Source organism: Triturus cristatus, chromosome 7 (genome assembly GCF_964204655.1).
Source record: "Triturus cristatus chromosome 7, aTriCri1.1, whole genome shotgun sequence".
Taxonomy (NCBI): domain Eukaryota; kingdom Metazoa; phylum Chordata; class Amphibia; order Caudata; family Salamandridae; genus Triturus; species Triturus cristatus.
The window spans coordinates 159415846-159438038 of NC_140590.1; the positions used below are offsets into that span (position 1 = coordinate 159415846).

Below are 22193 nucleotides of genomic sequence, written 5' to 3' on the forward strand. Positions count from 1 at the left end.
ACTCACACAAGTACCACTAATGACAAACCACAGACATTTAAACACACATTTAACCCACAGATCAACACTTAATACAGAAACAAAAGACAGCCCACAGACTGTACTTAAACCAAACCATTTGTAAATACTTGTTGTAAGCCATATTCACTAGATTTGGCTGACAGAACACCAGGAAAAAACGCTCTGCATATCACCACTTATGAATGTTACTAAGTGCACAGACCAGGATCCTTTCTACGTACATATTTAGTTCCTCGGGCTACTAGTCACCAAGGAAGAAATACGTTTTTATACCTAAACCTAGTTAGGTATCCCCTCTAGGGGAGCTGGCTAATTCAATACAAGTTCCAAAGGGTACCTACAAAAAAAGCAAGACATTCTACGATGTGTGCTAAGAACAGGCATGCCAAAAATATTGCAGCATATACAATATTACACACAAAGTAGCACTTAACTCAAAGTGTGCCGTTCAAGTTTACAAAAGTTTCTCATTACCTGCCTACATAAACTGCAGTTTACATATTTCCAAATTCCAAACATTGGCCAATTTCCATACAAATCCAAAAAGCGGCGCAACAAACGACCTTACCAAGCACAAGTTTCCAGATTCTAACTGCCAAGTTCTGAGTGACCAAACGGTCATTTTTAGAATACTCACGCCAAAAATGTTCTCAGTCAGGAGTGGTAAGCAGTTGGAGGAGTCCAATCAGGAAGACCAGAAATATACTGGGCTGCAGAGACAGAATCTCAGTTTTAGGGTACCTTTTTACTAGAGTCCTGTTCTGTCCTCCTCAGTAGATTCCTGTCTCCCATCAGGATCCCTCCCTTGGATAGCCACTTCTCTGATGAGCCTCACAGAGGGCACCAATTGTAGAAATCAAAACCTTCTCAGGGGCTTCACTGATACACCTGGTCCTTTTAAACCAACAAAGAAGAGATTGGCACAGAAGCTGTAATATAAAAGACATATTTTTATTTAACCTCTGAAGAGGGAAAAACTGTGTCACACAGCATTCTCAAATCACTGTATGAGACACTTTCTAAGGAGTCCAGAGAACAGGGGCATTATATACCCACACAGGGGCTGAAAAAAGGCGGTACAAGTACACATGAGAAGAGTTAAGCACATAGATGGTCATACAGAAACTGCACAGTCAACAAGTAGGAGGAGTAATAAGTTGCTGACATCAGTTAGAACAACCTTACAGTTCTATACTAGGAACAGGTGCACTCTACTAGCTAAGCACATCTGAGCATGTGCAAGACTCTGGGAGAGGGAAACAGCAAATGGCCAGCACATAGCTAACTAAAATGGCTGCCAAGTACAAAATGGCTTTCAGCTCATGCTAAGAGATTAATGCAATCTTCAACAGATGGTCCTTTTAGCATGAGCTAAAGACATTTCCCATAATCCAGTAGGAAAACAGAAAATATGCACATTAGATTTTTTTTTTATAAATTTATCAATATCCTAAGCTAAGAGATTAATGCAATCTTCAACTAGTTGATTCCTTTGTGTTCTACTGCAGCTTCCCAGAGTGTTCCAAAGAACAACTAGAGCGCTAACAGTCCTACTTATGATAAACGTATGGCACACCTGAAACCATCTTGATTGGACTAAAGTGGTAACTCTTAAAACATTTAATTTAAAAAGGAACAAAATGAGGGGGTTCATTTTGCCATAGAAAGTATGATTAGTGCTGCAGAAAGTAAAATTAGGGCACATTTTGACTTCTCAAATCCTCTTCTATTTCATTAAAAAATTATGACATGCAGACTGAAACATGCACTTTGAATACCAGCAGCAGACTTCCCTGGTGAGCAGTAGCTTTACTACAGTGATGTAATGAGCAACTAGAGTGCTACCATTCAGAATTCATGGAAAATGTGTGACACATCTGAATGCCTTCTTGATGGAACCAAAGTGAACAAGCATTGAAAATACAATAGGTCTCGCCCTCGTTTAAGTTAAAGCAATTCTGTTTGTAATTAGGTGGCTTTTTAGCTTTGCTTTTATTAGTGTTTTTCAAACTTTCATGAACATAACATGGATAGGCATGCATATATGTATATATATGCATGCATTTATATTTGTATTTATATAGATATGCAGATTATATATATGTTTATATATGTATGTATATATACACATACATATTTATAAATGCATATGCATATATATGCATATATATGTGCATATGTGTGCGTGTAGAGAGTAGTAGAGAGGTAGAGGTAGAGAGTAGTAGAGAGAGAAGTAGAGAGAGGTAGAGAGTAGAGGATGAGTAATAGAGAGTAGAGAGTGAGTAGTAGAGAGTAGTAGAGAGTAGTAGAGAGAGTAGCAGAGAGTGAGTAGTAGAGAGTAGTAGAGTGAGTAGTAGAGAGTGAGTAGTAGAGAGTGGGTAGTAGAGAGTGGGTAGTAGAGAGTGAGTAGTAGAGAGTGAGTAGTAGAGTGAGTAGTAGAGAGTAGTAGAGAGTGAGTAGTAGAATGAGTAGTAAAGAGTGAGTAGCAGTGAGTAGTAGAGAGTGAGTAGTAGAGAGTAAGTAGTAGAGAATGAGTAGTAGAGAGTGAGTAGTAGAGAGTAGTAGAGAGTGGGTAGTAGAGAGTAGTAGAGCATGAGTAGTAGAGAGTGAGTAGTAGAGTGAGTAGTAGAGAGTAGTAGAGAGTGAGTAGTAGAGAGTAGTAGAGAAAGAGTAGTAGAGAGTGAGTAGTAGAGAGAGAGTAGTAGGGAGAAGTAGAGTAGTAGAGAGTGAGTAGTAGAGAGTGAGTAGTAGAGAGTGAGTAGTAGGGAGAAGTATAGAGTGAGTAGCAGAGAGCGAGGACTAGAGAGCAAGTAGTAGAGAGTAGTAGAGAGTGAGTAGTAGAGAGTGAGTAGTAGAGAAAGTAGTAGAGAGCGAGTAGTAGAGAGAGTAGTAGAGAGTTAGCAGTAGAGAGAGTAGTAGGGAGTAGTAGAGTAGTAGAGAGTGAGTAGTAGAGTGAGTAGTAGGGAGTAGTAGAGAGTGAGTAGTAGAGTGAGTAATAGATAGTAGTAGAGAGCGAGTAGTAGAGAACAAGTAGTAGAGAGTGAGTAGTAGAGAGAGAGTAGTAAGGAGTAGTAGAGTAGTAGAGAGTGAGTAGTAGAGAGTGAGTAGTAGAGAGAGTAGTAGGGAGTAGTAGAGAGTGAGTAGTAGAGTGAGTAGTAGAGAGCGAGTAGTAGAGAGCAAGTAGTAGAGAGTGTGTAGTAGAGAGTGTGTAGTAGAGAGTAGTAGAGAGTGAGTAGAAGGGAGAGTAGTAGAGAGAGTAGTAGAGAGTAGTAGAGACGTAGAGAGTGAGTAGTAGAGAGTAGTAGAGAGTGAGTAGTAGCTTGTGAGTAGTGGAGAGTGAGTAGTAGAGAGTACTAGAGAGTGAGTAGTAGAGAGTGAGTAGTAGACAGAGTAGTAGAGAGTAGTAGAGTAGTAGAGAGTGAGTAGTAGAGTGGGTAGTAGAGTGAGTAGTAGAGAGTAGTAGAGAGTAGTAGAGAGTGAGTAGTAGAGAGTGAGTAGTAGAATGAGTCGTAGGTAGGGAGTAGTAAAGAGTGAGTAGTAGAGTGAGTAGTAGAGAGTAGTAGAGAGCAAGTAGTAGAGAGTGAGTACTAGAGAGAGAGTAGTAGGGAGTAGTAGAGTAGTAGAGAGAGTAGTAGGGAGTAGTAGAGAGTGAGTAGTAGAGAGCAAATAGTAGAGAGTGTGTAGTAGTAGAGTGAGTAGTAGAGTGAGTAGTAGAGTGAGTAGTAGAGTGAGTAGTAGAGAGCAGTAGAGAGCGAGTAGTAGATTGTGAGTAGTGGAGAGTGAGTAGTAGAGAGTACTAGAGAGTGAGTACTAGAGAGTGAGTACTAGAGAGTGAGTACTAGAGAGTAGTAGCGAGTGAGTAGTAGAGAGTGAGTAGTAGAGAGTAGTGGAGTGAGTAGTAGAGTGAGTAGTGGAGAGTGAGTAGTAGAGAGTGAGTGGTAGAGAGTAGTAGAGTGAGTAGTAGAGAGAGTAGTAGAGAGAGTAGTAGAGTAGTAGAGAGTGAGTAGTAGAGAGAGTAGTAGAGAGTGAGTGGTGGAGAGTGAGTAGTAGAGAGAGTAGTAGAGAGTAGTAGAATAGTCGAGAGCGAGTAGTGGAGAGCAAGTAGTGGAGAGTAGTAGAGAGTGAGTAGTAGTGAGTAGTAGAGAGTAGCAGAGAGTGAGTAGCAGAGAGTGAGTAGTGGAAATTGAGTAGTAGAGAGTGAGTAGTTTAATTTAAAAGGAACACAATGAGGGGGTTCATTTTGCCATAGAAATTATGATTAGTACTGAAAAAAGAAAAATTAGGGCACATTTTGAAAAATTCTGACATGCAGACTGAAACATGCACTTTCAATACCAGCAGCAGACTTCCCTGGTGAGCAATAGTTTTACTACAGTGATCTAATAAGCAACTAGAGTGCTAACATTCCGAATTTATGGCAAATGTGTGACACATATGAATGCCTTCTTGATGGAATCAAAGTAAAAAACCTGAAAGTATTTTCTACTGAGGAGACTGTAATAAATGAGGAAATTAATAAACTTCATAACAAATAAGTCTCCCAAGATGGCCACCAGAGACAAAAGAGCCCAAATGTAGCACAAATATCACCCAGATGTAGCCCAAGTATAGCCCAATGACAGAATGTCCCAGAGTGTTCTAAAGAACAACTAGAGCGCTAACAGTCTTACTTATGACAAAAGTATGGCACACCTGAAGCCATCTTTATTGGAAGAAAGTGGTAACACTTAAAACATTTAAATTGCAAAGGAACAAAATGAGGGGGTTCATTTTGCCATAGAAATTATGATTAGTGCTGCAGAAAGAAAAATTAAAGCACATTTTGACTTCTCAAATCCTCCTCTATTTCATTAAAACAAATCTGACTTACAGACTGAAACATGCACTTTGAATACCAGCAGCAGACTTCCCTGATGAGCGGTAGCTTTACTACAGTGATCTAATGAGCAACTAGAGTGCTACCATTCAGAATGTATGGCAAATGTGTGACACATCTGAATGCCTTCTTGATGGAACCAAAGTAAACAAGCATTGAAAATGCAATAAGTCTCGCACTCGTTTAAGTTAAATCAATTTTGTTTGTAATTAGGTGGCTTTTTAGCTTTGCTTGTATTAGTGTTTTTCAAACTTTCATGTACATAACATGCATATGTATGCATATATGTATATGTATGCATGCATTTATATTTGTATTTTTATAGATATGCAGGTTATATGTATGTTTATATATGTATGTCTATATATATATACATATATAAATGCATATGCATATATATGCATATATATATGTGCATAAGTGTGCATGTAGAGAGAGGTAGAGAGAGGTAGAGAGGTAGAGGTAGAGGTGTAGAGGTAGAGGTGTAGAGGTAGAGAGTAATAGAGATAGGTAGAGAGAGGTAGAGAGTGAGTAGTAGAGAGTAGTAGAGAGTAGCAGAGAGCGTAGCAGAGAGTGAGTAGTAGAGAGTGAGTAGTAGAGAGTGAGTAGTAAAGAGTGAGTAGTAGTGAGTAGTAGAGAGTAGTAGAGAGAGAGTAGTAGAGATTGAGTAGTAGAGAGTAGTAGAGAGAGAGTAGTAGAGAGAGAGTAGTAGAGAGTGAGTACTAGAGAGTGAGTAGTAGAGAGTAGTAGAGTGAGTAGTAGAGAGTGAGTAGTAGAGAGTAGTAGAGAGTGAGTAGTAGAGAGAGCAGAGAGATAGTAGTAGAGAGTAGTAAAGAGTGAGTAGTAGAGAGTAGAAGAGTGAGTAGTAGAGAGCAGTAGAGAGTGAGTAGTAGAGTAAGTACTAGAGAGTAGTAGAGAGCGAGTAGTAGAGAGCAAATAGTAGAGAGTGTGTAGTAGAGAGTGAGTAGTAGAGAGTGAGTAGTAGAGAGAGAGTAGTAGAGAGTGAGTAGTAGAGAGTGAGTAGTAGAGAGAGTAGAGAGAGAGTAGTAGAGAGTGAGTAGTAGAGAGTAGTGGAGTAGTGGAGAGTGAGTAGTAGAGAGTAGTAGAGTGAGCAGTAGAGAGTAGTAGAGAGTGAGTAGTAGAGAGTAGAGAGAGTAGTAGAGAGTGAGTAGTAGAGAGTGAGTAGTAGAGAGTGAGTAGTAGAGAGAGAGTAGTAGAGAGTGAGTAGTAGAGAGTGAGTAGTAGAGAGAGTAGAGAGAGAGTAGTAGAGAGTGAGTAGTAGAGAGTAGTGGAGTAGTGGAGAGTGAGTAGTAGAGAGTAGTAGAGTGAGCAGTAGAGAGTAGTAGAGTGAGTACTAGAGAGTAGTAGAGAGCGAGTAGTAGAGAGCAAGTAGTAGAGTGTGTAGTAGAGAGTGAGTAGTAGAGAGTAGTAAAGAGTGAGTAGTAGAGAGAGTAGTAGATAGTGAGAAGTAGAGAGAGTAAGAGAGTAGTAGAGTAGTTGAGAGCGAGTAGTAGAGAGTGAGTAGTGGAGAGTTATCAGTATAGAGTAGTAGAGAGTGAGCAGTAGAGAGTGAGTAGTAGAGAGTAGTAGAGAGTGAGTAGTAGAGTGAGTAGTAGAGAGTGAGTAGTAGTGAGTAGTAGAGAGTAGTAGAGCGTGAGTAGTAGACAGTAGTAGAGAGTGAGTAGTAGAGAGTGAGTAGTAGAGAGTGAGTAGTAGAGAGTAGTAGAGAGTGAGTAGTAGAGAGTAGTAGAGTGAGCAGTAGAGAGTAGTAGAGAGTGAGTAGTAGAGTGAGTACTAGAGAGTAGTAGAGAGCGAGTAGTAGAGAGCAAGTAGTAGAGTGTGTAGTAGAGAGTGAGTAGTAGAGAGTAGTAAAGAGTGAGTAGTAGAGAGAGTAGTAGAGAGTGAGAAGTAGAGAGAGTAAGAGAGTAGTAGAGTAGTTGAGAGCGAGTAGTAGAGAGTGAGTAGTGGAGAGTTATCAGTATAGAGTAGTAGAGAGTGAGCAGTAGAGAGTGAGTAGTAGAGAGTAGTAGAGAGTGAGCAGTAGAGTGAGTAGTAGAGAGTGAGTAGTAGTGAGTAGTAGAGAGTAGTAGAGAGTGAGTAGTAGAGAGTAGTAGAGAGTGAGTAGTAGAGAGTGAGTAGTAGAGAGTGAGTAGTAGAGAGTGAGTAGTAGAGAGTAGTAGAGAGAGAGTAGTAGAGAGTAGTAGAGAGTGAGTAGTAGAGAGTAGTGGAGTAGTAGAGAGTGAGTAGTAGAGAGTAGTAGAGTGAGTAGTAGAGAGTAGTAGAGAGTGAGTAGTAGAGTGAGTACTAGAGAGTAGTAGAGAGCGAGTAGTAGAGAGCAAGTAGTAGAGAGTGTGTAGTAGAGAGTGAGTAGTAGTAAAGAGTGAGTAGTAGAGAGAGTAGTAGAGAGTGAGAAGTAGAGAGGGTGAGAGAGTAGTAGAGTAGTAGAGAGTGAGTAGTAGAGTGAGTAGTAGAGAGTAGTTGAGAGCGAGTAGTAGAGAGTGAGTAGTGGAGAGTTAGCAGTATAGAGTATTAGAGAGTGAGTAGTAGAGAGTGAGTAGTAGAGAGTGAGTAGTAGAGAGTAGTAGAGAGAGAGTAGTAGATAGTGAGTAGTAGAAAGTGAGTAGTACAGAGTAGTAGAGTTGGTAGTAGAGAGTGAGTAGTAGAGAGAGAGTAGTAGATTGAGTAGTAGAGAGTGAGTGGTAGAGAGTAGTAGAGTGAGTAGTAGAGAATAGTAGAGAGTAAGTAATAGAGAGTAGTAGAGTAGTAGAGAGTGAGAAGTTTAGAGAGTAGTAGAGAGTAGTAGAGTAGTAGAGAGTAAGTAGTGGAGAGTAGTAGAGAGCAAGTAGTAGAGAGTAGTAGAGTGAGTAGTAGAGAGAGAGAGTAGTAGAGAGTAGTAGAGTGAGTCGTAGAGAGTGAGTAGTGGAGAGTGACCAGTAGAGAATAGTAGAGTGACTAGTAGAGAATGAGTAGTAGAGAGAGAGTAGTAGAGAGAGAGTAGTAGAGAGAGAGTAGTAGAGAGTGAGTATTACAGAGTAGTAGGGAGTGAGTAATAGAGAGTGAGTAGTAGAGAGTGAGTAGTAGAGTGAGTAGTAGAGTAGTAGAGAGTGAGTGGTAGAGAGTAGTAGAGAGTAGTAGAGTGAGTAGTAGAGTAGTAGAGAGTGAGTAGAAGAGAGAGTAGTAGAGAGTAAGTAGTAGAGAGTGAGTAGTAGAGAGTAGTAGAGAGTGAGTAGTGGAGAGTGAGTAGTGGAGAGTGAGTAGTGGAGAGTGGTAGAGAGTGAGTAGTAGAGAGCGAGTAGTAGAGTGTGAGTAGTAGAGAGTAGTAGAGTGAGTAGTAGAGTGAGAAGTAGAGAGAAAGTAGTAGAGAGAAAGTAGTAGAGAGTGAGTAGTAGAGAGTGAGTAGTAGAGAGTAGTAGAGTAGTAGAGTGAGTAGTAGAGAGAGAGTAGTAGAGGGTAGTAGATAGTGAGTAGTAGAGTAGTAGAGAGTGAGTGGTAGAGAGTGAATAGTAGAGAGAGTAGTAGATAGTGAGTAGTAAAGAGTGAGTAGTACAGAGTAGTAGAGAGTGAGTAGAAGAGAGTGAGTAGTAGAGAGTGAGTAGTAGAGAGTGAGAAGTAGCGAGAGAGTAGTAGAGTGAGTAGTAGAGAGTGAGTGGTTAAGAAAGAGCTCTGCTGACCTGGTTCTCTGGCTCTAAAGCAGTTCTGCTGACCTGGTTCTCTGCCTCTGGAGCGGCTCTGCTGACCTGGTTCTATGGCTCTAAAGCAGCTCTGCTGACCTGGTTCTCTGGCTCTAGAGCAGCTCTGCTGACCTGGTTGTCTGGCTCTAAAGCTGTTCTGCTGACCCGGTTCTCTCCCTCTAAAGCAGCTCTGCTGACCTGGTTTCTCTGGCTCTACAGAAGCTCTGCTGACCTGGTTCTCGGCCTCTAGAGCAGCTCTGCTGACCTGGGTCTCTGGCTCTAGATCAGCTCTGCTGACCTGGGTCTCTGGTTCCAGAGCAGCTCTGCTGATCCTCTTAGGCTCTAGAGCAGCTCTGCTGACCTGGTTCTCTGGCTCTACAACGGCTCTGCTGACCTAGTTTCTCTGGCTCTACAGCAGTACTGCTGACCTAGTTCTCTGCACTCACGATGCACGCACCCGACTTCGCGAAAATATATTTAAAAATAATATAAGTTTATTATAAGTACAAATATATTATTTTTATGAATATCTTAGATAATCTCTTGCCCTAATATGTATATTAAAGACACATACATATCATTTTGGAACATAAATTGTTTTTGCTGGAGTCGCGCACCCAGCACGCCCCAGCACATATAAGACGTCACGCGGGACCAGCAACTGTGCAAGCATCTCGTACCGTCATGTGCATGTGTCGCAAATGCGCGGGAGCAGGAGTCGTGGACTGGACGCATACCAATCGCGCACATCATGTAATATTAAATGTATATGATGTAACTGAAAAACATGCAGCCATCACACACCGTACGCGGATCCTTCACGACTTTTCAAAAATGGCGGCTAGAATACGCGCACCCACCGTGTACGCTTTGAGTTCGCGACTCCGATTTTTTTTAAAGAAAATAATATAAATATATTACAATTAAAAATGAAAACAAGAAAATGAATCAATATTTCAGTTGTAATTTTTATTAAATTTTTTTTTTGCAATTTTCAGAAAAATATATGTTATTTAATAAATAAAAAATGTATAAATAAACAGTTAAAAAACTGTAGAAAATCAGTACAAAAAATAGGTATAACTACTATCACACTTAAAAATTTGCATTTAAAAAACCTTTGAAATTCACTGAAAAAAAACATAGGTTTCAGAGACGTTATAGTTAGAAATTAGCATTTAAAAAACCTTAGAAATTCACAGAAAAAACCATAGGTTTCAGGGGTGTTATAGTTAGCTAGCCATTCCACTCGTACAAAACCATAGAAATTCCTCCGTTATAGTTAATTCTGCTAACTATAACTCGCGCGCCCGCAATGCACTGCGGATGATGTCACATATTGCATCATTCATGACCTGGTCAGTGACATCACTAATGATATCACTGATGACATCTCAAATGACATCACTGATGACATCATCCACGTGACAATCTGATACACCTCATCATACACTAGTATAACCTTTCATCGCTCACTGTAAAATACATTGTACCATATTTGAAACCATTGACACACCAATACCAGCTACTACATACCGACTCACTGATTCCTAAGTCTACACACACAACTACCCATTCAACAACAGAATCATTTATACATTCAGTCACTAATTAATAGAACACTATCAAATGCACTTATACACATATATAGACATTGACACATCAGCAGTCATCTTAGTCGGTTATGCAGTCATCCTACTCACTCATGAAAAAAATTAATCACACTTACATTTACTCACTTACACAATTATCCAACAACACCTCATTTATTCAAACACATAGTAACTCATAGTTAGTATGTTAAAAAATCACCATTACAATTATCACTTATTCCTATAGTTACTCTCACAAACACTGACTCTTATTACACATACTTATTTATATACACCAACTCTCACATACAATGCCTTTTATTTTTTTACTTTGTTGAAGATGTACAACTAAAACATATATTCGCTCACCAACACACAAATAAATACACTCATTCACCCAAACAACTGTTTCCACATGCACTCTTAAACCTACACACCTTGTCAATCAACCATTCACACATCTATGCATAGAGTTACACACACACCATCCAACCACACACAAACTCGGTGTCCCATACAAATACTCACCCAACTAATCAATAACTAATATACACACTCATGTAGTTAGTGACCAACTGTTACAGCATGTTACAACAACAGAGACAGTGATGCACACATTCACATAGTTTAGTTACTAATCCATGTATTAAGTGAGACACTTTTAATTACTCACTTAAACAGTCAGACAGCTACTAAATCCTCCATCCAGACAGTTATATATCCACTCAATCTTCAATACAGATTGGTATATATATATAATACATATTTAAATTTCAAACTAAACCACATTCACTGGAAGATGTCATCAGTGATGTCATTTGAGATGTCATCAGTGATGTCACTGACCATGTCATGAATGATGCAATATGTGACATCATCAGCAGTGCATTGCGGGTGCGCGAGTTATAATTAGCAGAACTAACTATAACGGAGGAATTTCTATGGTTTTGTACGAGTGAAATGGCATTACTGGCATAATCCAGGCATCCGTGGTGCTATGGTGAGCATCCACTATGATATAATGGGGTAACCCACAATTGCCCACGGACCTGGGTAAGGATTGGTATAGGAAACAACGGTCCTAGACTTCTTTAAAGCTACAATTCAGTTATGAAAAACACAAAGGCACAAAATGTCGCTCCAATAGTGACTGTTTATTATTTAGTTATTTTTATAACAGATCACCATATTCAATGCTCCAAATAGAGAAAGAGGTTGCTCCAAGGGGAGTGTGAAAAATGAAAGTGCTTGTGAGGTAGGACAGACATAAAGGAGGGCAAATTCAAAAACCAATCAATTACACATTTGGTATCCTTAGCAAAAACCGGTCTTGGTTCATAGTGGCACCAGTTTTACAGATAGGCCAGTCCCTTATGGATTTACAAATATTCATTTCATGATTTTCTGATGATGCACAGAGAACATTCATCTGTGAAAAGGCAGGCTGGGATGATATCGGGTACAGGCCCACTGGGGGAGAGTGTCGACGTTTCAACCTTGGTGCAATGAGAGTATTTTATATCCTCTGCAGGCGGGTCTTCCTGTAATACCTGGGAATTCAAAGTAGTCTGTCCATATGAGGCATTTGTACATGGGAGTACATGATGATAATGACAAGTTGATGTTTTGAGACTGTGCATTTCTCAAAAATTGAAAACTGATATTTTAAAGGCAGTTTTAGTTTTCAAAAATGGGGTTTCTTCTGGAAAATTAAGTTTGTTTGCCCACAGTGGAAAGTAGTATTTGCATTTTCAGAAACTGGTGAATGATAATTCAAGCTGAACTGGGGAGACGCACTGCTGTGCTTATGTCCTTTGTGCCACTGGGCATGTCAAGATTTGAATGTTACTTCATAAGTCAAGGGGAGGCATTTAATATTGAAGAACGTTTTCCCAGAATTTCTGCTGGTAACCGCAATTGGTATACTTGGGTGGTAACTACTGAAAATCTTGCTTTGGGTGGTCATAGTATAGTCACTATTTTACTGGTATAACATTTGCTAGTAGCTCGGGAAGACTTTTCATGAGCAGAAGTAGCTCTCACTACTGAAAAGGTTGGAGACCCCTGATGTAACCCATCAAATATATGTCCACAAACCACTCCTAGTAGAAAAAAAACAACAAGCAAGCTGCTTCAAAACAAAGCACTTTCAGGGTGGCTGACCAAACCTCCTTGTGAGATGTTGCATTTGCTTAACATTGAGGGCAGGTAGCACTCGATTTAGGGTATACATTATAGAGATCTTTGGCATAAAGGCATAAAGGGCCGGGCGGAGAAATGAGAAACCTTTTAGTGGTAGCTCCCATCACCCTGAAAACAAGTGTGCGCCTTATTCAATGCGAGTTAAACTGTGCTCTGCATAATTGGTCATAGAAACCAGATGCAAAATTCAATAACAATATAGCATAAGAGCTGCTGTCAATTCGTTACACTGGCCTTCATCTCACTGCTGCCCAAGCAGATAAAATCTATAGTTTTTTTCCTAAATCAAATCATCGAACCCACCTCTGTTTCGGCTACCTGAAACATAAAACCTCAGCGGCTGAGAGGGTATGATATGCAGCTTGTGCATGGTAAGCTCGCCCGCACCCCCATGGCTGCATGCCCAGGATCCCGGCTTTGATCAGCATATGCAGAATAGGCAATAAGAGATATTATTTCAGCTGGAACCCAGATCAAGCATCCTTGGAGGAAAGGGACAGGTTTGGAAACATCACACACTCGCATGCAATTTACCTTTCACTTGAGTCTCGTACTCCCCTATGATCTCTCTGTCCTTTTCAAACCTGATGGGCATTGACATATTGATGTAAAAACGAGGGGTAGAAAAGCAGCTTTAAATTTAGTTTATCAACTGTTTCGGGTGAGATCTGATCAGAAGAAAAGACGAGGGTTGAAAAGGATCACCACGACAGCAGGAAAAAAAAATGAAAATAACCTCACAAAAAGTCTCCAAGTTTCAGTTTTTGTCGCAGGTTTTGCGGTTTCTCTGGCCATCGGTCGTTTTAAGGGATGTTACTTTCATCTGACGTGACATATCACACACGCCACACCGGCAATACTCGGTGAGTTAACTTGTAAGATAAGCACAATCCCCCTTAAAATAAAGGCCAAAACCAACCAAGCATTGCACCAAATAGCCCAACTGCCGATCGACATCCAGAATTGCAAAAACATTCTAAAAATAATACAAGCAATGGGGCAGGAGGATGATTTAAGGACACTAACATAGAAAAATGAAAACAATGGCACAAAAGGGGATGGGCTTGATGCGCACAGACAGATTACAGCAGGTCTTGAAGAGACAGCGCATGTGCTGTCTAGCTCGACCTAAAAACAAGAAAGTCAGCAGTAACCTGAGTGGAGGAGGGTGGCTTAAAGGAGGTGCTTTCAAAAGGTGAAAATCATGGGAAAGAGGTAAAGGGTCAGGGGTGTTTAGGGAAGGAACCCTCCCTCCCATAAGATGAGTAAATAAAAATGTTAAAGTGAGGGTGGGGGTTGAGAGGGGGAATCCCCTTTGAAAAAATACAACCTGAGGAATTTATTTTCACAAAGAAGGGTATAAACTAGATTGAGTTTGTCAGCCTGGTGAAAGCCACTCTAGTTGAAATAAAATTCAAAACAATCTGCATAGGTATGTTGTTCGCATGCCATCAGGGCACTGGGTATTTACAATACTGCGCACCATGGGCAAGGATTGACAGATGCGTCAGAAATTCTGAGGCATCTGTTGCCGCAAAAGTCACGCATTGCAGGAGTCGTGTCGTGTCGCAAGCACAACGCAACTCCAGCAATGCACAGGTAAATGTAGTGCATTTATATAGCGCTCCGCACACCCCCGAAAGGGTCTCTCAGGCGCTGTGCACATACCGCTGTGGAACCCTTCCTGGCCTTTCCCTGTGAAGTGCCCACTCCTGGGCACCGCCAAGGTGAAGCCAGGGATCCTAGCACTTTTGGGGCCATTCTGGAGATTAAGCAAGCTATTGCCCAGAGTTGGACCCATGATTAGAATAGGAACAGAGGCGAGAATTATCGGGTCCGGGGAAATTGAGCCCAAGACCCGCCGAGGCGGGAATTGAACACTAGTCCCAGCCAGACCTCTGCATCAGAGTTTGCCGCTCTAACCATTGAGCCACACTTCTCCAGGTAAGCCTATTGCCAATACACTGCATCACTCCTTACGCCAGCTCCAAGCAGGCGTAGGGTTTTGACGCAGTGGTGTCCTAGAAATGGCGCAGCGAAATCCTATAGATTGCACGGCGTCACTTCTACGAGGCTTTTTTGTGTGGGTAAGCACATCCTACATACATTATACCTGACGCAGGTATAATGTAATGTAGGGCTTTACAAGAAAGAGATGGAACCCAAACCATACTCCGGAATTTCAGGGAATAACTAGACATGTAGGAAGGAAAGAACAACCTCCTCACATTAGAAGAATGAAATGTTTTGGTACAGAACAGAGGAAAAGCCCTGCAGGCAGCTTCACACCTTTCGTTCAGCTCATTTTTGCACTCTTCACCCTTGTGCAATTCCCTCTTGGACTAAGATATAGACATCCACTATATCTTGCCCTCCCTCCCTGTGTAGGAAGTCCCGGACTCCTTCACTGGCTCCTCATGCATGGAGTACCTTGGCCTTCAGACAGCTTCTTCAGCAGGTCAGGCAAGCAACATGCAGATCAATAGGGCAGTACTTTGCTCCAGCTTGGCACCAGCTCGGAGTGGTACTGACCACAGAGGTTCTTGTCTACATTCTGTGGACCATCAGTACAGGTTATTCAGGTCAAGAAGGTACACTGGCATGTATTGGTCCAAAAACTACAGTATAAAATTGCTTATTGAAATCTGGCCAGGAATCCGGCTTCCAATCAGGGGTGGTGCCTCCTTTTTAACAGCGCTCATCAACCAGACTAGCTTGAATCCAGTGGCAAAGTGAGCAAGGCACCCACGTCTCGGCATACCTTGCCAACTTAGAAGGTGTGAATACAATTCGGCAGACCGGCACACTTGACAGCAGTGTTGGTGACCAGGATCACCTGGATGGATCCTCTCTAGCACTCCTGGAAGCAAGACTTGCAGACATGTTCCTCGACGCAAATCCAATTGCCAGGGTTCAGAACATGCCCTGGGGACCCTCGGACAGCTGGATTAGCTGCATCAACCTGATGAGAGATAGAACGCACCACATCAGACAATCCCTTGCAGTACTCGAGGACCAGGTCATCTGTGATATTCACAAGAGAGGCTGTCAGGACAGAGGGTATCCGCATGGCTCTCCCCATCAACCTCTCATGAGGAGACAATCCAGTTATTTTACAAAGGGTACTTTGAATGCTCATGAGCACCAAAGGAAGGGCATCAGGCCACTTGACCAATGTGGAGGCACAAGCTTAAGCCAGTTTAGCCTTGTTTGTCCCATTTAGTCTCTGCACAACCCTTGATGCTTCTGGCCTATATCTACAGTCGAATCTCTGGTCAATCCCTAGGGCTGTACACAGTAACTGCATTATCTCACTCTTGAAGTGAGTTCCTTGATCCGATTTGAGATGAACTGGCATCCCAAATCGCAGTATCAACTCCTGCACCTATAGTTTGGACATCTCTGGGCAATCTCTAGGGCTGTACAAAGTAACTGTATTATCCCACTCTTGAGGTGAGTTCCTTGATCTGATTCATAATGAACTGGCATTCCAAATTGCAGTATCAACTCCCACAGCAATAGTTTGGCACTCTTAGGCTGTCACATCTCCGAGTGGGATATGCCTCAACCCATCGTAAGAATAGACACACGATGATGAGGATATACCTCAGTTGGTTACATTGGAGCATCTCCACAAAGTCAATTTGGAGACGTTTGACGGGGCCATCAGCCTTTCCGATATGTCTCATGGTCACCGCAACGCCTTTGCCCACATTTTTTTTTTGGCAAGTAATACACTGCTGGCACAAAATTGTTGCCATTATCATGAAATGGGGATTATAACAGTGCAATCGGAAGGTAGATACCATTCCATCCCTCCCCATATAGATTGGAACATGCATGTGTCACACCATCTCAGGCAGGAGGGAATCAGGAAGAACTGTTTTTCCCTCACTAGACACCCAAATGTCGACCCTCACACATCCCATCACTTCCCATTCCGCTTTCTCTATCTCTGGGGCAGTATGTTACAGTTCTCTCAACTCCAACTCATTAAAGGTGTGTACAGTATCCAGAAGTATGTTGAATACAGTTTTTCCTTCTGCGTTTCATGGTCTGTCAAAATGGAAGTTGCTGGACTCAAGAGTGCAGTATCAGGCAGCTTTGTCTGCATAACGATTGACTCTGGTAACAAAATCACTGCCACTCTTGTGTGCAGCACACTACACCCCCACAATTCCCTTTGGCATTTTCGGGCATCTAACAAACTTAAAACTTTCAGCCCGTTCCAAAAGGGGGTGCCAGCTGAGGTAAAAGAAAATCCTATCTGCGACCATCAATGGCCAAAATGGTGTGCAACACAAACCCATCTGGATTTTGGATAAACGGTGACTCGTGAGCCTTTTGAAGTACAGCAGGCTCTGGGAATGATAATCAGTTCAGTGACTTGCGCAGACGTTACATGGCACAAGTAAGACGCTTCTACCACTACACTCAGCGTACATGCTGCATAAGCGACTCTTAAGATATTGCGCCAGTCTCTCAAGCAAGACCCATCAACAAAAAGGGTATGGTTAGATTCAGGAAAGGTAACATCCAGTATGTCTGGCCTTGGTTTTGTGCACAACTCGGTAATGTTGATAAAATTGTGGTCAAAATCACCCTCATCTCCCGCTGGAGTTGGCAACAGAGAACCAGGGTCTAGTGTGTTACGCCTTTGAATGGAAACCTTCTCCCGTACCAGAATAATTCTCTCATAGCGGATTAGGTGGCTATTGGTCAAATGTTGGGTTCTGGTAAGGGTCATAAGAATCTTAATAGGATAGGGTAACATTACAATTAAAGGGTAGCCCATCACATGCCCTTCACTTTTACTATATGCTAAGACACCGCTACAATCGCTTTGAGACAACCAATCAATGCAGCGCCCACTAGATCAAGCGTAGCTGAGAAGTAACTGATAGAGCCCTTATTCTCCCCATGGGCTTGTGTTAGTACAGACAGAGCACACCCATCTCTTTCATGATAAAAGGGCACACGTTCTTTTGTATAGTCTGGCAAACCAAGACTGGGTGAGCTGCAAAGATAGTGGCAGATTTACAAGAAAGTGACTCACCTGTAGAGATGAGTCGCTTTCCCTGCACCACCCTGAGAAACTCTTGCGCCATCATGGATGCACCGTATTTACAATACAGTAGGAAAAAAGTGGGAAATCCAATCTACCATTGGAGGCTTGGGAAATATAACTATTGATAGGTAACTGTGCCTACAAGGGATTTCATTAAAACAACTCAGTTAAACCATTTGCACAAATAACTGAATTGTGTTGTTAAGCCCCAATTGGTAGCTAACACATGAACAATCTGAACATCAATTTGCTCATTTAAATCAAGATAAATCTACAGTGAACAATTTCAAACACAGGTGTGAATTTCTCAAATTATAGACTCATTTACTGCGTACAAGCAAGAGAAAGGGGTACAAAGGGTGATAACAAAACACAATGTCAGAGGTTGATGAATCATATACAGAAATTGAAACCTTCAAATCATTTGTGTAAACATTTATTCCAAAACAATATCATAAAGGAAAATTAATCTGAAGAAAACAGAAAACAATACCTAGAAAAATAAATCACTGGGGAGATAGATGAGCTTGTTGACGTTTCGGTCTTGATGGCATATATGTCCATTGGACCATCTTCAGGACAATGAAAGTAGAATTAGAATTGACCCTTATGTCTGGTCAAGAAAATATGTCGAACCAGGCAAATCACTAAAGTTGTTAAAAATGTCCAGGTCACAGACACCGGAAAGTAGTTTTATCCACAGACTTGGTAAGTATCCAAGTGAGCAAAACAATCTTGAAAAAACAATCCGAAGGGATTTGCTTACAATGGCAAGAGAAACTGGCTCTCTTCATGTAATGGAACCAAGAAAAAGCTTGGCAAAGATCAATGAATGTGAACCACTCATTCTCTGGGGGAATTAGCAACAGGATCATGGCAGGTTTTGGTACCACAGGATAGCATGGAACAACAATTTGGTTAATCTTTTGAAGGTCTTCAACCATCCTCCACTTTTCTTTGCTTTCTGTAGGGCCATGATTGGGGAGTTACATGGACTCCTGATAACTTCCTTCAGGATGCATTGTTCTATCATGGTCTCAATGACAGTGGTGATTTCATTGATAGCTTCTGGGATCATTTTGTATGGGCAAGTCCTTGGAAAAATGGTATTTGGTCAGAGGGTAATCTTTAGGGCTTATTACCTTTAAATCAACCCAATCTTTCTCCCTGTGAAATCCCAGACCTCCTCCTTAACCCCTTCAGTGCCACGCCCTTTCCCCCTCCTGTGCCGGGCGTTGCACTAGTGGGTGGGGTTCATGACGAGATAGTATCGTCATGGGCACAGCGCAACCGTGCTCCATGACGAGACTATCTCGTCATGGGCACTGAAGAGGTCAAACGTCTCTCTCGAATCCACTGGCAAATCCTCCGTTGTGATGACAAGGTATAACCTGACAACAGGTTTTGGGCATTGGCTGCTTGTGTTTCAATTCCCACCCCATCCTGTGTACAATATATGACGCAGTTGAGTTTGCAAAGATCTCCACGGAGCAGGTTTACAGGGCTAGAGACCAAATTACAAATTAGTGTTGCTCTATAATAGCTCTTATATTACTGGTACAGGGGCAGTAACTTTATTGCTATGCTGCTGATTTGTATTGCCTTCAGTTTGGAATTCCTTTCCAGAGAGGGGTAAGTTAGGGGCCTCAACTGTTCAAACCGCTGAAAGTGTAGCTCCAGTGTATATTAAAAGAGATATGGGATGTACGTTAAGATCGTCACCCACATATGGGCCACTCTGATCCACTTCCAGGTCCAGGACTGAGCTAAGCACGCACTCCTCCTCCCCAATCAGACACCATCATTAGTCCTAGTTGGAGTCTATGGAAGTCTTGAATATCATGGGGCCTGGACCTCCTTGGAACATAATTGGACTTTGGGGTACTCTGTAGCCTGCTTGTGGATGAGGAATACCTGCCTGCATCTGGTTGAAAGAATTTGGCACTTCTCAGATTTAGGAACCTTCGGGACAGCAATAGTGGGTCTAGGTGTTAGGGAAAGGTTCTCCCTGGCATACTGGTCCATGCTTTGGGAATCCATCACAGTTTGGCAAAGATTGTATCGGCACTCCCGCCTCTAATGCCCCACCCTGTTATAAATGTGACATTACCTCGACTTCTCCCCATTATTGGGACATTCCCATTGTATTTCAAGGAGACTCCTTGCATTACCATTACAGAACTGGGGTCTAACTCGGGTCCTCAGAGTATATTTTTAAATCTCTTTGTCCCTCCACTCTGTGACAGCTGAGTCTGGGCTATCGTGCATTTCTTCTTAACCCCTATGGTTTCACTTCCAAGATGTCACTGCAATATATCGCATACTGTAATATTTCACCAACAGGTTTGCTCTGCCAGCAGAGAACGTCTTGGATGATTTCATTGCTAATCTTGGACCTTAGTCCCTGTACAGGGGACGCAAGAAACCCTCTCATGGTATTTTCTAGCGGGTCGTTCATCCCGCTGTACTCTCTGTACACCTGCATCAATCTCTCAAAGTAAGCATGCCCGGAAAGGTTCAGCTCTTGATAAATTAAAAAAATCTTGGGCCAACTCATATCATTTTGGGGAACCTTCATTTTTAGGTGCTTTATGACCTCATCATACTTGGTTTTAACAGAGGGCAAAGGGACATTTGTCCCTGCTACCTGGGGCGGCTCTTGGGTTGACCAATTGACTGTTATTTTACACTACCGCAACCTCAAATAGAACATCCAGGTTTTCCCACAGAACTTTGGAAATGGTCACTGTCTTTTCTTTCTGGGTGTAACATTTATCAGGATTCTCTCTCAACTATGGAAGGGAGTTTCTAAAATGGAATAGATCTAAGTGTGGTCATAGATATGCACATATGCTCCTCCCTGCACATCACGCAAGGGCAACTCCTTTGACACTCCTCTCACAGCTCCTTCCCCGTCTTCTCTTGACCTTTTCTCTCTTTTATTTCACCTTGACCTTCTCTTTCTCGGACAACAATTCTCTGTAGTTGTGGTATCACTTCACTCTCTGATGTTTTCACTCAGTTCCCTCACGTGTATCCCTAACCCTTTCAACTTCAACATCTGCAGCTCCTTCTTATTCATCACCATCCTAGCATTCTTCCCCAGCTTCTTTCGCTGTGTTATAACAAATCCACATTCATCCACCGCCTTCTCCATCCATGCGTGCACCTCTCTTTTGCGCTCTTGCTGCTTCCTTGCTCATGTAAAGCAACTCACTCTCCCCGTAATATCCTAAATAATCCATCCCCACGTTTCGCTTCACAATTTCCTCAAATTCTATTTTCAGCTGCGCAAGATTGATTCGTAGAGGGATTTGACCAAAATTTATATGAAGAATAGGTAGATTACATAAACCGTGCCATAAGTGAATTTGGCAGTAAAGCACACAAATCATGAGTTCAAAGAACTCAATCCAGTCCTAAGTGAAATCCAGCAAAGATTCTGCAGGTGGTGAAAAGGGTCTTCCTTAAAACAGAAACCCACATGCCCTTTTGTCTGACTTAAAACTAAGACATTTATACATTCTACATGAAAACATGATTCTCAGGATATGCACCAATAAGGAACAAGCAAGAAGAAACATTTTACTACAGAATACATTTGAAGATTCTTTCATGGTAGTAACACATTGGATTTTAGTTATTCTTACAGTTTATTCAACCAATTCAATTGACACATTGTATTGCGATAAATTAGGTACGGTGAGAGAAAGTCTCTGGCAACACTCTCTGTTTATTAGTGTGGATCATAACAATGCTTTATTTAGAACACAGCAATAGTCATCACATGATATTTTGTGATGTTGGTGCAATATGGAGAACAGTATAAACACTAAGTTAGCGTAAACTCAAGTTATAATGTTTTTAATAAAGAGGAAAACAACTCCCGCATAGGCACTGTGATTTCCCAAGCCCATTTTGTTCATGATTTGGCTGCTACTTCCGGTTCTAGCTGCAGACTGGTGAGGCAGTCACCATGTGTCTTAGTGTTATTGGTGCATGTGTTTGTGACATGACCTCTGTTTCTCTTCCAGGTTTCCCACTTGGTGCCTTCTTTATTAGCCTTGCTCATCTCAGCATTAAACATCTGACCAAGTCCAGTTTCCATGGCCTGAAAGACCTTAATATTCTCTACCTCTATGACAATAAAATTGAAAGAATTGACCCCGAGACATTCACCGGACTGATGAGACTGAGCGTGCTTGACCTCTCCTACAATAATCTGAGAACCCTGAAGGTGGAACTTCTGCAGCCCCTAGTAAACATGAAGGAGCTATACCTTGCTGATAACCCCTGGGCCTGCACCTGTGATCTCCATCCCTTGAAGCTCTGGCTGCAAAAGATAGGGAACGCGGCGGCAGACGGCAGCAGTATCACCTGTGCCACCCCTAAGGCCCTGAAAGGGAGAGCCCTCTTGGGGCTGACCCAACAAGACATGGGTTGTATGGAGGAACCTACCCATGCATAGAAAGTTTCTTATGCCAGAGCCTCCCTCTCTTCACTCATCTTTTTCTTTTTCCATTTCTCTGAGCCCTGGCACTGTCCCTGCCATCTTTAAATCACTGCAGGAGGCCTCCACTGTGTTCTTGTCGGCAGCATAGCGGAGACACTTATCGCATGATCCCATTACTAGGGTGACCAGATGGTTCCATGGCACCAGGACCACCAAGTTTCCATTCCTGGTCTTTGCTTTTACTTATTAGTGCATTATAGAAGTTGTAGTTGGGGTTCATTTTAATGGGGACAAACGGACCAACACACGC

The 22193-nt window shown here is 42.0% G+C and overlaps 1 protein-coding gene across 1 annotated transcript in view; it reads left to right on the top strand.

Annotated features, from left to right (window-relative positions):
- Window positions 1–21898, top strand: part of LOC146809103 (leucine-rich repeat-containing protein Bf66946-like) — a gene marked incomplete at its 5' end in the record, with an annotated part of 74660 nt that extends 52762 nt beyond the window's left edge. Inside the window, one exon of the mRNA XM_085614827.1 lies at window positions 21465–21898. Coding sequence (XP_085470953.1) covers window positions 21465–21898 — 434 coding nt within the window. The remainder of the gene's footprint in view (window positions 1–21464) is intronic.
- Between the last annotated feature and the right edge of the window lie 295 nt (window positions 21899–22193).